The 18,691-nt window shown below is 41.8% G+C and overlaps 1 protein-coding gene across 1 annotated transcript in view; it reads right to left on the reverse strand.

Annotated features, from left to right (window-relative positions):
• Window positions 1-3,027: 3,027 nt before the first annotated feature.
• The window catches only part of LOC124134441 (coiled-coil domain-containing protein 134-like), a 34,321-nt gene continuing 18,657 nt past the window's right edge, over window positions 3,028-18,691 (reverse strand). Inside the window, exons 5-6 of the mRNA XM_046499250.2 lie at window positions 6,552-6,623; window positions 3,028-5,578 (exon numbers count right to left, since the gene is read on the reverse strand). Coding sequence (XP_046355206.1) covers window positions 5,480-5,578; window positions 6,552-6,623 — 171 coding nt within the window. The 3' untranslated portion in view covers window positions 3,028-5,479. The remainder of the gene's footprint in view (window positions 5,579-6,551; window positions 6,624-18,691) is intronic.

Raw genomic sequence — 18,691 nt, forward strand, 5'->3', positions numbered from 1 at the left:
GTTGATAAAAACAAAATGTTCCAAAACACTTTGGTTATTCATACTACATGAATTTCAAGGTCATTTGATAAAAAGCTTAAATTTTATTTAATTTTCAAGTAACATAGCATGTGCTTCTAGTTAGCTCCATTAAAATTAATTATTTTCTTATGTCCTCTGAAATATAAGTTGACAAAGTCTGTATGATGTATCTAATATGATTTCGAATGAAATACAATCTGCAGCATATGTTTTGGGTCTGTGGAGAGCCAACACTAAAGCAGATGTCAGAATGTTATAACAATCTAGAGAGTGAGTGAGTGAGTGAGTGAGGTAGGTTGGTTTATGCCACTTTTAGCATTGTTACAACCACATCACTGCAGGGGACACCAAGTGTGGGGTTAACACATTTTACCCATGTTCAGACACAAACCCGGAATGATGAGCCAACACATTAACCACTGGACCATCCCACCTTAAGGCTACACGAAGAATGGACAGGTATGATGTGTGTGAATCAAATGAGGAGTAACCTCTCACACTGCCAACAACACACAGTCAAATGTCAACATGTCACAGACACAGCTAACAAGTCAACATGTCACAGACGCACAGCTAACAAGTCAACATGTCACAGACACACAGCTAACAAGTCAACATGTCAGACACCCAGATAACAAGTCAACATGTCACAGACACACGGGTAACAAGTTAACATGTCACATACACACAGCTAACAAGTCAACATGTCACAGACACACAGCTAACAAGTCAACATGTCACAGACATCAGCTAACAAGTCAACATGTCACAGACACACAGCTAACAAGTCAACATGCCACAGACACACAGCTAACAAGTCAACATGTCACAGACACACAGCTAACAAGTCACAGACACACAGCTAACAAGTCAACATGTCACAGACACACAGCTAACATGTCACAGACACACAGCTAACAAGTCAACATGTCACAGACACTGCTAACAAGTCAACATGTCACAGACACACAGCTAACAAGTCAACATGTCACAGACACACAGCTAACAAGTCAACATGTCACAGACACTGCTAACAAGTCAACATGTCACAGACACAGCTAACAAGTCAACATGTCACAGACACACTGCTAACAAGTCAACAAGTCACAGACACTGCTAACAAGTCAACATGTCACAGACACTGCTAACAAGTCAACATGTCACAGACACACTGCTAACAAGTCAACATGTCACAGACACTGCTAACAAGTCAACATGTCACAGACACACAGGTAACAAGTCAACATGTCACAGACACACAGCTAACAAGTCAACATGTCACAGACACTGCTAACAAGTCAACATGTCACAGACACACAGCTAACAAGTCAACATGTTACAGACACACAGCTAACAAGTCAACATGTCACAGACACACAGCTAACAAGTCAACATGTCACAGACACACAGCTAACAAGTCAACATGTCACAGACACTGCTAACAAGTCAACATGTCACAGACACTGCTAACTAGTCAACATGTCACAGACACACAGCTAACAAGTTAACATGTCACAGACACACTGCTAACAAGTTAACGTGTCACAGACACACAGCTAACTAGTCAACATGTCACAGACACACAGCTAACTAGTCAACATGTCACAGACACACAGCTAACAAGTCAACATGTCACAGACACACAGCTAACAAGTCAACATGTCACAGACACACTGCTAACAAGTCAACATGTCACAGACACACTGCTAACAAGTCAACATGTCACAGACACACAGCTAACAAGTTAACATGTCACAGACACACAGCTAACAAGTCAACATGTCACAGACACACAGCTAACAAGTTAACGTGTCACAGACACACAGCTAACAAGTCAACATGTCACAGACACACTGCTAACAAGTCAACATGTCACAGACACACAGCTAACAAGTCAACATGTCACAGACACACAGCTAACAAGTCAACATGTCACAGACACACAGCTAACAAGTCAACATGTCACAGACACACAGCTAACAAGTCAACATGTCACAGACACACTGCTAACAAGTCAACATGTCACAGACACACAGCTAACAAGTCAACATGTCACAGACACACGGGTAACAAGTTAACATGTCACAGACACACTGCTAACAAGTCAACATGTCACAGACACACAGCTAACAAGTCAACATGTCACAGACACACAGCTAACAAGTCAACATGTCACAGACACACTGCTAACAAGTCAACATGTCACAGACACACTGCTAACAAGTCAACATGTCACAGACACACAGATAACAAGTCAACATGTCACAGACACACTGCTAACAAGTCAACATGTCACAGACACACTGCTAACAAGTCAACATGTCACAGACACACTGCTAACAAGTCAACATGTCACAGACACTGCTAAAAAATCAACATGTCACAGACACACAGCTAACAAGTCAACAGGTCACAGACACACAGCTAACAAGTCAACATGTCACAGACACTGCTAACAAGTCAACATGTCACAGACACAGCTAACAAGTCAACATGTCACAGACACACTGCTAACAAGTCAACATGTCACAGACACTGCTAACAAGTCAACATGTCACAGACACTGCTAACAAGTCAACATGTCACAGACACACTGCTAACAAGTCAACATGTCACAGACACTGCTAACAAGTCAACATGTCACAGACACTGCTAACTAGTCAACATGTCACAGACACACAGCTAACAAGTTAACATGTCACAGACACACTGCTAACAAGTCAACATGTCACAGACACACAGCTAACAAGTCAACATGTCACAGACACACAGCTAACAAGTCAACATGTCACAGACACTGCTAACTAGTCAACATGTCACAGACACACAGCTAACAAGTTAACATGTCACAGACACACTGCTAACAAGTCAACATGTCACAGACACACAGCTAACAAGTCAACATGTCACAGACACACAGCTAACAAGTCAACATGTCACAGACACACTGCTAACAAGTCAACATGTCACAGACACACTGCTAACAAGTCAACATGTCACAGACACACTGCTAACAAGTCAACATGTCACAGACACACTGCTAACAAGTCAACATGTCACAGACACACTGCTAACAAGTCAACATGTCACAGACACACTGCTAACAAGTCAACATGTCACAGACACACAGCTAACAAGTCAACATGTCACAGACACACTGCTAACAAGTCAACATGTCACAGACACACTGCTAACAAGTCAACATGTCACAGACACACGGGTAACAAGTCAACAAGTCACAGACACACTGCTAACAAGTCAACAAGTCACAGACACACAGCTAACAAGTCAACATGTCACAGACACACAGCTAACAAGTCAACATGTCACAGACACACGGGTAACAAGTCAACAAGTCACAGACACACTGCTAACAAGTCAACAAGTCACAGACACACAGCTAACAAGTCAACATGTCACAGACACACAGCTAACAAGTCAACATGTCACAGACACACGGGTAACAAGTCAACAAGTCACAGACACACTGCTAACAAGTCAACAAGTCACAGACACACAGCTAACAAGTCAACATGTCACAGACACACAGCTAACAAGTCAACATGTCACAGACACACGGGTAACAAGTCAACAAGTCACAGACACACTGCTAACAAGTCAACAAGTCACAGACACACAGCTAACTAGTCAATGTCGAAATGTCAGATGCACAGATAACAAGTTAATACAAAAAAGCCATTTCTGTAACAAGATATGAACTATAACTGGGAGTAAGTACGAGGGCAATGAGGTTGGAGATGGCAAATGTCTAACAGTAACAAGATAACAACAGGTCACCTGCTAACTCTTCCACGTCTCATCACAAGGAACTTCATCAATCATATCCACATTCCTCGGTAACCACTAAATTCATCTTGAGGTCAGACATGCAATGTCATCCCACCTTTCTCTTTCCGATTATTCTTTGCCATAAAGGTCAATTATGAGGTAAAGATACGAGAATGTACATACAAAATGTCAACATCAAACTTATGTTCTGAAGAAGCAACCCATTATAAAAAGGATGAGAACCGTCACCCCCAAACACAGACTACTATGCTGATACGATGGCCATAATGTTCCATCCCAGCTGCCCTGCCGGACATCCTTCCACACAACAGTCAGACATCCTTCCACACAACAGTCAGACATCCTGACAGACACATGTGATGGCGGATTACGTCCACACAACAGTCAGACATCCTGACAGACAACAGTCAGACATCCTGACAGACAACAGTCAGACATCCTGACACACAACAGTCAGACATCCTGACAGACACATGTGATGGCGGATTACGTCCACACAACAGTCAGACATCCTGACAGACACATATGATGGCGGATTAAGTCTAGAATACAGAACCTGCATAGGTGACCGATCATTTCATATTGTTGAGAGGGGGCTGGTAATTTTGTCAGAGACAGAATATTTTACAGTTAGTGCTTCAAGACAATTTATTCCTCTGATCGGCAGAGCCAATTATTCAGGGAAGACTTCATTATTTCTAGCATGTTCAGCAAACAATTATTTGTTTTGGTAAATCCTAATGACAAATCACTCTTTTCAAGCCTGTCCCCCAATAATACGAAAAGGTCCCTTAGTTTATACAGACACGAAGTCCAACTTCTTTTGTTCACCATTGCTTTTTTCTCTCGACTGTGACATTTTCCAGGTACCGGTACCAGTACCATCAAGTGAAACAGCTGGATTTGTTTGTTGTTTACCACCCAACTCAGCAATATTCCAGCTATATGATGGCGGTCTGTATAATTGAGAAAAACCACCCAGTCCCGTTAGTCGCCTCTTATGACAAGCATAGTCGACTCTTACGTCAAGCATGAGTTGCTGAAGACCTATTCTAACCCTGATCTTCATGGGTTTACAGCTGGATAAAGGTATTTGTACCTGTGCTGTGGAAATCAAAAGTACAGAAGCTGAAATGCAGGAATAAAAGAAGCTGTCCTACATGTCAATCTGTCCTCACTGCTGTGACATTTTCTAGATGTTTATAAATACATCATTACCAGATAATAACTGCTTACATGTACATGTCATTGGATGTAGTCAGGAAGTTTACTAAATACAGGATTATATTGGACTGACATGGTTTCTTTGATTGGCTTTCTGGAATTTGTTGTAGGTAATAGCAATGAATGACTTGGACACCAAGCTCCTTGACAGTACAAGTCTTACATGCTTGATAAACACAGGATAAACATCTGCATATTAGCACATAAACTGAAATCAATACCATTTCTTGTTATTACCACATGAAACTGTTATTAAAACCATTTAATGATCCAGAATTCTGTGTTCATTGACTTTCACTCATCACACACCCATTCAGTAAGTAAAACATCTTCCACAAATCAAAGCAAAGATAACAAGTGGAGGCGTGGCTTCTCTGCCTCCATGACTTTGGTTGGCTGCCCCGAGCTCCCCGCAGTGCGTGCCCTACAGTTCCGTGTGAGACATACGAGGGCCCCGGACAATCTTTTTCTTCTTTTTTGGCTTCAGTTGTTTTTTCACTGCTTCTGCAAATTTCTTCTGTTCCTGAAAGGGAGATTTATGTTAAGGTTGTTTCTGACAGAAATATAAGTAAGGCTCAGGACATTTGTCAATGATGTTTTTTCCTTACTCCAATTTTTCCAATTCATCCTCTCCAATCATCTCTGGCTGGTTGGTTGGTTGGTTGGTTTGTTGTTTAACGCCGCACTCAGATACATGCCAGCTATATGACAGAGGTCGGTAAATAATCGAGTCTGGACCAGACAATCCATTGATTGATATCATGAGCATCGATCTATGCAATTAGGATACAATGACATGCATCAGCCAAGTCAGAGACCCTGAGCCCCCGATCCCGTTAGTCACCTCTTATGACAAGCATAGTGGCCTCTTACAGCATGCATGGGTTGCTGAAGACCTATTGTCTACCCGGATCTGGATTGGTCTCATGTCTGGTACTGCTGTCCAAAGACAGGACTGAGACTCAGACTGACCAGGCAAGACTTCGCACTTCTCAGGTGGGTTGTTGAAAAGAAAAGGAAATAAACTGAATTGTGTCAAACTCAAGCCTTGCACACTCTAGCCTGACCAAACGTCTTCATCTGCTAATGTCGTTCCACAATATCCTAGCGATATAATGGCTACCTTTGAAGAAGCCAGGCTGGACCACACAAACCCGCCACTGATCCACGTCCCACAACGACTGGGTAGCCCACACAGAGTCAACAGTCACAAGCGGGACACTTGATCCACTTAGCCCCTCTTGCAAAAAGCCAACAAGTGCAGCTGTGGAAACTAACATTTTAGGTCCACTAGTCCTTACAATGATAACATATATCAAAGCCCTTTAAGATGGCAAATGTCTACTAGTCCTTATGATACCTAACTATTGAGCAGTTTGGCAAGGACTACAGGACTAGTGCCAATGTCTATGGCTGAAGCGCTGGGAACAACTGATCAACTCCAATCCCTAAAGGTGCCTTCATCTGAAGTAAACCATGAATGACCTTGACCTTACCTTTGGGTCGACTGTCTTGAAAGGGTTGACGTACTCAGCAGATCTGGGGAGGATGTTCACCTCCTGGGCCATCTGAAACAGCAGATGCATACATGTACCAAGGGAGATAATTCTGGACCAGTTATTCCAAAATCTTTAATCTGGACATTTTCTCCGGATACATTTGGATGAAGCACATTTTGTTGCAAAGACAAAGCAGGCGATGTTCCTATTTCCCTAGAACATCCTTTCTATACCAAATAATACAGTGCAGGCACTAAACATGGGAGGCACCTTGCACGGACACCCAGGACCAACTAAGATGCTATCATGCAGTCTTGCAGAGTGACCTTGACCTTCAATGTCATCAAATCATATGTCAGAAAAATTTCCCCGATGCATATATGAGGTATATATCAGGTTTGGCATATGCACATGGTTGAGAAAGCCAATGGCAGCAGCAATGGAGCAATGAGTTCGAGCAAACATTAACTGGGTGCTGCTTCATTAAGTTTGACCCCTGTGAGATACATACAACATGATCATGTGGCCCTGGGTCCCGTTGTACAAAACTAACATTAGCGCTACAACTGCCGTAGACTATGTTAAGGTATGGGAGTTACGATCACCTTAGCGCTAAGATTGCTTTGGACTCTGGCACCAAGGCCCGAAGACATAAAGTGATCTCAGCTCTCTGTAAGTTCAGATTTTAACACAGATTTATCTCCACAGCACCGGGTGTGTCAAGGATGGAACACTTTAAACTATATCCTTCACGTGACAGCAAAGCCTTTTAGTGATATAGGATCACAGACTTCAGAAATGTTATGATTAATACATAATTCTCCATAGCAATGATACCCACACCACTTTTAACATCACGGACCTAAATGATATGTAGGTCGTGGTACTATGAAAGGATAAGGTTTTCAGATAGCACAAATGGGGAAATCAAAGTACACGTGACAGGCAAACCACCAATCTACTGACATCGCAGCCAATAAATCAGAACATCAATCTAGACCAGTTCATGCACTTTTGAAACAACAGAAAAAGACGGACTGGAATAGATTGGGCAAAAAGTGTAAAACCACTGCAGTTGGTGTGTAGATCTATCCCGTACAATCAGCTCATCTCTCATCCAGACTCTCATTACTCACGCTAAAAACAACCCTGCAAACTGTAACCTTTATCTCCCATTCTACATTGGTAAAATACCACCTTGACAGCAAACATCATTGCAACTCTTTCTTTTTTACACCAGCTCCTGCCTGGATCCTGCCTGCATCCTGCCTAGCTCTCAGCAGCCGAGTCAGCTGGGCATAGAACAAGCACCTGCATCCTGCCTAGCTCTCAGCAGCCGAGTCAGCTGGGCATAGAACAAGCACCTGCATCCTGCCTAGCTCTCAGCAGCCGAGTCAGCTGGGCATAGAACAAGCACCTGCATCCTGCCTAGCTCTCAGCAGCTGAGTCAGCTGGGCATAGAACAAGCACCTGCATCCTGCCTAGCTCTCAGCAGCCGAGTCAGCTGGGCATAGAACAAGCACCTGCATCCTGCCTAGCTCTCAGCAGCCGAGTCAGCTGGGCATAGAACAAGCACCTGCATCAGCTGCAGCAGCAGGTGGGCAGACAATCCCTCCCCACCCCACCCCACCCCACCACACACCTGACCTCATACAGCTTCCTATTGTCAGAAGAGCTTTCATGGGGAACAGTTGATTGATGGTGTAGAGTTGTTATTTAGGTCAAATACCAGAAATTTGAAGTAAAACAATTCCATGTGTCAGAATAGTTGCAGTGTGTATAATTTATGCTTTATTCTGAATATGATAGTTAAATGAGGTGTTTTATCAGGTGCATGTGACTTGGCATATTAAAAGATAGGGCTGGGACTGGTAACTCGTGTACTCTTGTCGGATGGGTTGTGGGTAGGACCCGGGTACCAACTGGACTACCTGGACCTGTGGTTAGTCACATGATATACTGTTTAATGATGCCTCTTATATCACTTGCAACTTGGTGGTACACATGCTTTGCAAATCCTGCAATTGACTAAAATCTGCATGGCAATTTACGAACTGGATGTCAATTTCGTTACACGATTTTGATAGGACTATGCATAGACTTGTTAGTCCAGGCAAAAAATAAAACTCCATAATTCCAGCCTATTTCAGCAAGGGTGGAAACTGGACTTTTAGAGTCAGTTAACTCCCTTGCATTGGGAAGATGGAAACTCGGGTACAAGAAACCATTGTCGTTGACACTCTCAAGTCCGGATTAACCTTGAACACCATTGCACCATTGTAAGCCAGGCCACAAAGTTGCGACTAAATTGGTCGCCATGGCGATCTAGTTTTGTATTTTGCGACTGGTATTTTCATGTCAGTCGCCAACTGGCTCCTTGTCTTTAATTAAGTTTGGCGACTAAATATCTCTTGTCATAAGATATTAAAAAAGATCGTTTTTAATATAAGTGCGTAACTTCGGTGAAAAAATTCGATATCAGAACATAATAACATCGACAAGATCACTGTTGGCCATGTGTTCTGTTTTCGCTTTCGACATGAAGCTCCATACCTGGAATGAAGGAAGCACTTTCCGTTATTAAGTAATGCACTAACGATGTTAAGAGTTTAGTACCCACGCATGCGCTGTACGACATCCGCCCAGGTGACAGCTAAGGCGGTCGTTTCGCCGTTCAAAAACACGAAGTATTTTTCTATATTTGCGCAAGTCAAAACAACAACAAATCGTTGTCAATCGGCAAATGATGAATACCGTATTTTCTTTAGTATAGTGCGCACCCCTCTCTAGCAGATTCAGTATTTATTTTTATTTATTTTTTGGGGGGGGGGGGGGGAAACAGGGGTGGAAATTTGCCATTTCCCGACTCTCGGGGAAAGTAGAAATACGAGGTTGGGCAACAAAATCACTTACTTTAACTTGTCCGGAGGCAAGTAATATTGGAAATTACTATCACTGTCTACATTTCTAACTACTTGTAAGGCAGGCAGCCAATCAAATTTCAGCGGTGATACCAAGCTCGTGTTTGATAAATTTCAGAAGTTGGCGAAAGATTTTTGTTAAATCATGTTATTCTGAACTAAAAGGCAGGAAATCACGATATATATATATTAAAAATATGGAACTTCGTGAATCTATCGTGCTAGGTTACGAGCTGTGACAGATTTTTCATGCATATATTTTTGCATTAAACATCGTGTCCGAGCCGAGAATTTAAGGCGACGAAAGCTGAGATGTCATTTGACTTACATTACATGCGATCGCACGAAAAGATGGAAATAATAACTTAGATGTAAGTTTGATTACTTTTAGATATATTTTTGTTGAATTTATTTATTACTTTGTATAATATATCAAATATTTGCTTAAAACGACTTTATTTTGCTCTTTGACATGTTCGATGTGGACCCATTGTTGAAATGTGTGTCCGAGAATTATATTTTCAATAACATCGCGGGAAATAGTGAATAATTTTTTTATTTATTGATAAAAAAATGATAAATTGATATGGAATACGTATTTCAGACATTGTGAAATGTGATAGATTTAATAAATGAATGATATTATAGGTAGGTCCATACAAATATATACTATTTTGACGTGACTACGGCTTGGCCGGAAAACCGGCCTACGGTGTTGAAAGGGATAAACACATAGATAAAAAATCACCAGACATGTTGATTTACCGTTTAAATTGTATTTTTTTGTTCTGCTAGGCATTGTTTTATATCCAGGGATTAAGATTACCACGTGTATCTTCTCGTAAACTAAGCCGGACACAGCAATCAGCTGTACACACAATTTCTTGGAATTTACCGGTGATTCAGTCAAGTCACACCCAATGATATAACTTTACAGGGTTTTAATGCAAGGATCGGCAAAAAATGTATCTGAAACTTCTTCTTTTTATCAGGAATAATATATTCCAATATCTTGTTAATTTAGATGCAGCTTTTACCAAACATATTTGAAATAATAATAACCCTAAGCGTAAGCGAAGCAGCTGATTGCTATATATTACCGGGTATTACATGGTTTTACATGGAACACACAGTCTGACCAGTCACCGTCAAGGCTCCCGTGCACGTGATCGCGTGAATTACGTGTTGACATAGAATCGTCCAACAAAAACAAATATGACCTTTAACGAGTCAAAGTATGGCATTTATGACAAATGTATCCATTCTCTGTCAACGAAAGTTCGTTTCAAGGCATCAATAGCGGTAATCTGACCGTGGTTTCTCTTAATAACCGTTTGTTAGATCTTCCGATCGCTTCACACACGATTTCGCCGAAATAAATTAAAACAATATTAAAAGTAATTTTGAATAAAATTAATGAAATAAGTTACTAACATAAGTCCAGATATACAAAGAACACTTTTTATAGTCAGACAGTGTAATTACATGATTTGTTTGCGTACTTCAGTATGGATTTGTTGACATGGTATTTCCGGTGTTACGTTCTCACGGTAATGTCTTTCCATGGGTGAAAAACATCAAAACTCATTATTTCGTGTATAATGCGCACCCCCTTCTACACAGCTGTGTTTTTTTGGAAATAAATGCGCAGTATACTCAAGATAATACGGAATGCTTTGAATGGCGAAGCTGACACGGAAGTTTCGTCGTCTATCGACACGTTCGATGAACCAAAACCTGCAACTGGCACCGGTAAACTGTCAGATGATGTTACTGACACAATGTTCTAAAGCTTGTTTGTCTGAAAAACTCAAAAGCTTCAACAACACGTCAACAGTTGTTGTTCATGATTTAAAACTGATTATTCAAACTAATGGATTTTTTTTTTTTGTTATGCAGTTAAATTACAAGTCATTACTTTTGGCTCCTTACATTTTGTCTTGGCTCCTTGAAATTCTATTTGGCTCCTTGAAAAAATAATTTAGGAGCCAAGTGGCTCCTTTGAATTTTTTTTAACTTTGTGGCCTGTAAGCTTTCCCAATCAGTACGTATAGTGTAGTATGGGGAACTGCCCATGATAGATTGTGCAAACCACAATACTAAGAACCTTCACACTTCTTCCCCAGTACACTTGATACAACTGTGTCATTGATTACATTGAAACTTACCCAATGATATACCTTAAAAGGATTTTGATGCAAGGATCGGGAAAAATTGTATCTGAAACTATCTGAATCAGGAAAAATATATTCAAATATCTTGTTATTTTAGTTGCAGATTTTACTAAATATATTTAAAGTAATAATAACCCTAAGCATAGCATTTCAGTGCAGGTGATCGCTATTGCTGGATATTTTTTTCACATGGACCAATTTGACCAGTCACCGTCAAGGCTCCCCTGCACATGATCGCGAGAAGTACATGTTGACATAGAATCGTTAAACTACAACAAATATGACTTTTAACGAGTCAAAGTATGGCATTTATGATATATGTATCCATTCTATGTCAACTAAAGTTCGTTTCAAGGCATCAATAGCGATAATCTCACTGTGATTTATGTTAATAACGGTGAGTTGTGCAATCTTCCGATCACTTCACACTCGATTTCGCCGAAATTAATTTAAAGGAATTTTGAATAAAATTAATGAAATAAGTTACAAACGTAAATCCAGGTATACAATGAACACCTTTTATAACCAAACAGTGTGATTACATGATTAATTTGCATACTACAGTATGGATTTGTTGACATGGTATTTCTGGTGTTACGTGCTCATGGTAATGTCTTTGCATTGGGGAAAAAAACATCAAAACTCATTATGGCATGTATAATGCGCACCCCCTTCTACCCAGCTGTGTTTTTTTGAAAAAAGTGCACACTATACTTAAGAAAATATGGTAAACCTTGTTTGGCGTTCCCTCCATTGATTTCCTGGAAGTGAGATCACAGGAGAAGTGAATGAAGTTTTGCCCACAGGAAATGTTAAAGAAATTATTCAATCAAAATTGGTTTGAATGGTTTTATATATTTTCAATTCTTATCGTGCTTTTCAAAGTAAACCAAATATCAAAGTTTCCCTATAAACATTTGAGTAGTATGGTAAACAGGTTTTATCCAGCTCCGGGTTGTGGGTTGTCCAACAAAGACAGACAGCGGTGTATTCTGCCAGCACTTGGAAGTATCACTGCCTGATGCATCATCACGCTCAACTTCTGTTACAGAGCTTCAAGCCAAAGATGGCATCAGTTTCAAACAAGTTTAAGACACACGATCAAATTTCATGTTCCTCAGTGTTCCCAATGATGACAAACAGATTAGCAACCTGGAAAAGAAACAGTGAAACTCACAGCAACAAATGAGTTTAGAATAGAGACACAGAGCGGTTCCTTTCATGTGTTTCTTTCATCTTGTATAGTTTGAAGGCCTGTGGAGATTGTGAAGAGCACGAGACTGGATCTGCAGCATATGCACACCTGCACCTCCTATGGGTGAGAGACGGTATCCCAGTCTGTGACATGATGCTAGAATGTTAGACCTAGTCTTCCATGACGTACTCTCATCACTGGGGAAAGCTGGTTATGTCAATCAGTCCCTGAATAAACCATTCACTTTCATTTGCTCATAACATCCAGCCTGCCACAACAGTGAAACCTGCTTGGCTGATGACTTGCTATTTGCGGAATATAATGTTTTAGGGTTGAACAGGTGAAATACTCTACAGAATTAGAGTAGTGGGAAAAAACTCTCATAAACTGGAGTGAGTTCGAGGGCAGCCTACTTTCCTGGCATTCACTTATGCCAAATAGTTCTCATCAGCGGTGCTCTATTTTTCTGTAACATTTGTGGCCTGCCAAACTAATTACCACGACTACAAAATAAACACCTAACATATCTGTGGTGGGTCTATGACTACAAGCAGCATGGGCAGGTGTGACATGAAACGGAGTGGTGTATCGACATGGCGCCATGTCACTTCCCAGGGGGGCGGTCGGGTAGCCTAGTGGTTAAAGCGTTTGCTCGTCACACCGAAGACCCGGGTTTGATTCCAGACATGGGTTTCGATGTGTGAAGCCCATTTCTGGTGTCCACCACCATGATATTGCTGGAATATTGCTAAAAGCGGTGTAAAACCATACTCACTCAATTTTGTTGGTTGAACAGAAACGTAACTGGTAATAAACTGTAAATATGCATATAACCATATATTATATACAACTTTTGAGCACCAGTTCTTGCTGCATTGATTTGAAATGCCTCTATTTACCCCACTGCCCCTCATTAGCACCCATAAAGATTCGGGTTAGAATGGGTCTTCAGCAACCCATGCTTGTTGTAAGAGGCGACTAACAGGATAGGGTGGTCAGGCTCACTGACATGGTTGATGCATGTCATCGTATCCCCATTGCGTATAACGATACTCATGATGAAATCACTGGATTGTCTAGTTCAGACTCGATTATTTACAGACTGCCATCATATAGCTGGAGTGCGGCGTTAAACAACAAAGAAACAAAACAAACAAACACGTCTGCCCTCTGCTTAACCCAATTACTCTTAACTTCCTTGCCTAACCCTACTGCTCTAAACTCCAGCATAACCCCACTGCCCCCGACCTCCATGCTCTCAACCCCTCTGCCTTACCTCAATGCTAACAAACCCCTTGCTCTAAACTCCAGCATAACCCCACTGCTCTCGACCTCCATGCTCTCAACCCCTCTGCCTTACCCCACTGCTAACAAACCCCCTGCTCTAAACTCCAGCCTAACCCCACTGCTCTCAACCCCTCTGCCTTACCCCAGTGCTAACAAACCCCCTGCTCTAAACTCCAGCATAACCCCACTGCTCTCGACCTCCATGCTCTCAACCCCTCTGCCTTACCCCACTGCTAACAAACCCCCTGCTCTAAACTCCAGCATAACCCCACTGCTCTCAACCTCCATGGCTCTCAACCCCTCTGCCTTACCCGACTGCTAACAAACCCCCTGCTCTAAACTCCAGCATATCCCCTCAGCCCTCAACCCCTCAACCACAAAGCTATCAACACCTCTACCTCCCTGCTTAACTCCCTAGCTGAGAGCTTATTATCCCCCCTCTCCCCATTTAGTAATGACACTGCTATTCAGAGCATTTCTACTGATTGTTCTCATATGTCAGTGTAAACCTCCAGGCTGTTTCTGCAGATAACCCAATCCCTTCTGACAGTACATCACAACTTGTACAGACTCTCCATCATCATCTGATTATACCCTGGACCCAGGTGGGTAATCTAGTCATCTATAATCCCCTCAAAGGCCTGAGGTAAAAAAACAGGTAAAAGAAAACAATGTAAACCTGCTCATCATCATCACTAGAATCTAGCTGTCTGTTTCGTTAGCTGTTGTCTTGCAAAAACAGTTTTCAAGTGCATCATCCTAGCATCTGTACCAAAACATCACAGGGATACAGAAGCAGAAATAAGTCACAACCTGTTCACATACAACCTGTTGAACTAATTTGAAGTTGTTTGGTACTAACTGCCAATGACAACAAGGCAGTTAGTAATTGGTAGCATGACACACTCCTTCATGCAGTAATCATTCTATTCCAGATTGATGCTACTGGTGAGCTGACTGCTCCATCAACAGAATATACCCGACAATGGGAAGAGTCCGGCAGTGTGACACTCATACTCTCACCTGACACTCATACATAACAAACTCTTGAGCACTGGGTAGAGTTTGATGTTCGTGGTTCTCTACGTCTGTGATGTTTAACACTAAATTAATATCCAGGTACAGGGTGGGGCCTACAACTAATCAAATTTGGACCAGACAAATCAGTGATTGATATTACAGGCAATTTTCCATTCCATTGGGGTATGATGACATGCAATCAACCCAAACATCGAGCCTTGACCACACAGTCCTTTTAGTTTGTTAGTTTGTTGCTTAATTTAGTAATAGTCCATCTACCTATATGACAGCAGGCTGTAATTAATCGAGTCTGGACCACACAATCCAGTGATGGATACTGTAAGCAACGATCCACACCTTTGGGGTTCGATGACACGCAATCAACCAAGTCTCGGAGTCGGACCACCCGATCCTGGCCTCGTACAACCAGGATAGGTAGTGGACCGATTCTAATCAGGAATACCTTCAGGGTTCCTCATTTGGTGACCTTGTACAACAAGCATAGGTGGCTGGGGATCTGTTTCGGCATGGGATTACAGGATTGATGTTAACTGAGCATAATAGTGACATTGTATATCACACCACAGAATACGAAGTAACAACGCTTGCTGTGGGTTGAGGAAAGGTGTGATATATATTGTATACAACACCATAGAATACAGTACAACTAACAGGCACTTGTTGAGGGTTGAGGAAAGGTGTGATATATATTGTATACAACACCATAGAATACAGTACAACTAACAGGTACTTGCTGTGGGTTGAGGAAAGGTGTGATATATATTGTATACAACAACACAGAATACAGTACAACTAACAGGGTACTTGTTGAGGGTTGAGGAAAGGTGTGATATATATTGTATACAACACCATAGAATACAGTACAACTAACAGGTACTTGCTGTGGGTTGAGGAAAGGTGTGATATATATTGTATACAACAACACAGAATACAGTACAACTAACAGGGCACTTGTTGAGGGTTGAGGAAAGGTGTGATATATATTGTATACAACACCATAGAATACAGTACAACTAACAGGCACTTGCTGAGGGCTGAGGAAAGGTGTAGCATATTAAGCAATGAACTCTTGGCTATATCATCCCTGATATTGTTTGTATACCACACTGAGGGACAGAGCACTTGTGTCGGTATACACAATATGAAGTAGCTTGTATAATTCTTGTTATCCACTGTCGACCAGAAAAGCCAGGGCACTTGAAGATTGAAAAGGCATATGGGGTAATATATATCGCATACCACATGTGGAACGATACATGATACTATAAACACTGTTATTTCTACAGGACATTAAGTAAACAACCCTGCCCTTTGGCAGATGATAAACAGGTTTGTTTATTTCATCCAAAATGTCAGTTTGACATGAACACTGCAATTGGTGTAATCAGGATTAATTTGGAAACATAAATCCTCTATGATTGCAGGACACTTTTTATGGATAGTAACTTCTTTTAGTCTTTGTCACAACATTTCAGAGATATTTCTTGTTCCTTCACCTGATGAAGGAGCAAGAAGTAGCTCTGAAATGTGGTGACAAAGAATAAAAGAAGTTACTACTATCCATAAATAAGGTCATGTATTCATGTTCTTCTACATGTCCATAAAGTGAGTGAGTGAGTTTGGTTTTACGCCGCTTTTAGCAATATTCCAGCAATATCACGGCGGGGGATACCAGAAATGGGCTTCACACATTGTACCAATGTCGGGAATCGAAACCAGGTCTTCGGCGTGACGAGCGAACGCTTTAACCTCTAGGCTACCCGACCGCCCCTCATGTCCATAAAGCCTCTAGCAGATAAAAAAGGCTCTTGTCCTACTTTAAAGCATTCTGGATTATTGGCAACATCAAATTAAAAGGGTAAAACAAATAAGTAAAAGAAATGTTAATACAATATTAAATTAGAAATATTAATCATAATGAGTGAGTGGGTGAGTTGAGTTTAACGCCGCTTTTAACAGTATTACAGTTATATCGTGGCGTGTCAACTTAATGTGGGACAAAAGCCCGAAGTGATGCAGGTCTCCGATGTTTAACAGTTCGGTGAAACCCACGAGCACGGGTATGGTGCTGAGAAACCTAGAAACATAATCGGAGCGAATCGGGATTCGAACCCACAATCATAGGTTTCTGGCACGTCCAAAGGGACGCAACTCTGCACAGCGAATCGCGGCGCCTTAGACGACTGGGCCACCCGTGCCCCCTTTAAAGCATCTGATGGTACTAGGGTTGTGGTACACAGCTTTTGATGGTACCAGGGCCATGGTACATAGTATTTGATGGTACAAAGCCATGGTACACAGCTTTTGATGGTACTAGGGCCATGGTACACAGCGTTTGATGGTACTAGGGCCATGGAACATAGTATTTGATGGTACAACGCCATAGTACACAGCATTTGATGGTACTAGGGACATGGAACATGGTATTTGATGGTACAACGCCATAGTACACAGTTTTTAATGGTACTAGGGCCACAGTACACAGCATTTGATGGTACTAGGGCCATGGAACATAGTATTTGATGGTACAACGCCATAGTACACAGTTTTTAATGGTACTAGGGCCACAGTACACAGCATTTGATGGTACTAGGGTTGTGGTACAAAGCATTTGATGGTACTTCGGACATGGTACACAGCTTTTTATGGTACTAGGGCCATGCTGCATCCAAACTAACACATATCACCATCCGCATTACATCGCCATGCTGCATCCAAACTAACACATATCGCCATCCGCATCACATCGCCATGCTGCATCCAAACTAACACATATCGCCATCCGCATCACATCGCCATGCTGCATCCAAACTAACACATATCGCCATCCGCATCACATCGCCATGCTGCATCCAAACTAACACATATCACCATCCGCATCACATCGCCATGCTGCATCCAAACTAACACATATCACCATCCGCATCACATCGCCATGCTGCATCCAAACTAACACATATCGCCATCCGCATCACATCGCCATGCTGCATCCAAACTAACACATATCGCCATCCGCATCACATCGCCATGCTGCATCCAAACTAACACATATCACCATCCGCATCACATCGCCATGCTGCATCCAAACTAACACATATCACCATCCGCATCACATCGCCATGCTGCATCCAAACTAACACATATCGCCATCCGCATCACATCGCCATGCTGCATCCAAACTAACACATATCGCCATCCGCATCACATCACCATGCTGCATCCAAACTAACACATATCACCATCCGCATTACATCGCCATGCTGCATCCAAACTAACACATATCGCCATCCGCATCACATCGCCATGCTGCATCCAAACTAACACATATCGCCATCCGCATCACATCGCCATGCTGCATCCAAACTAACACATATCACCATCCGCATCACATCGCCATGCTGCATCCAAACTAACACATATCGCCATCCGCATCACATCGCCATGCTGCATCCAAACTAACACATATCGCCATCCGCATCACATCGCCACGCTGCATCCAAACTAACACATATCGCCATC

Source organism: Haliotis rufescens, unplaced genomic scaffold, assembly GCF_023055435.1.
Source record: "Haliotis rufescens isolate VD_foot unplaced genomic scaffold, xgHalRufe1.0.p SCAF_35, whole genome shotgun sequence".
In the NCBI taxonomy this organism is placed as follows: Eukaryota; Metazoa; Mollusca; class Gastropoda; order Lepetellida; family Haliotidae; genus Haliotis; species Haliotis rufescens.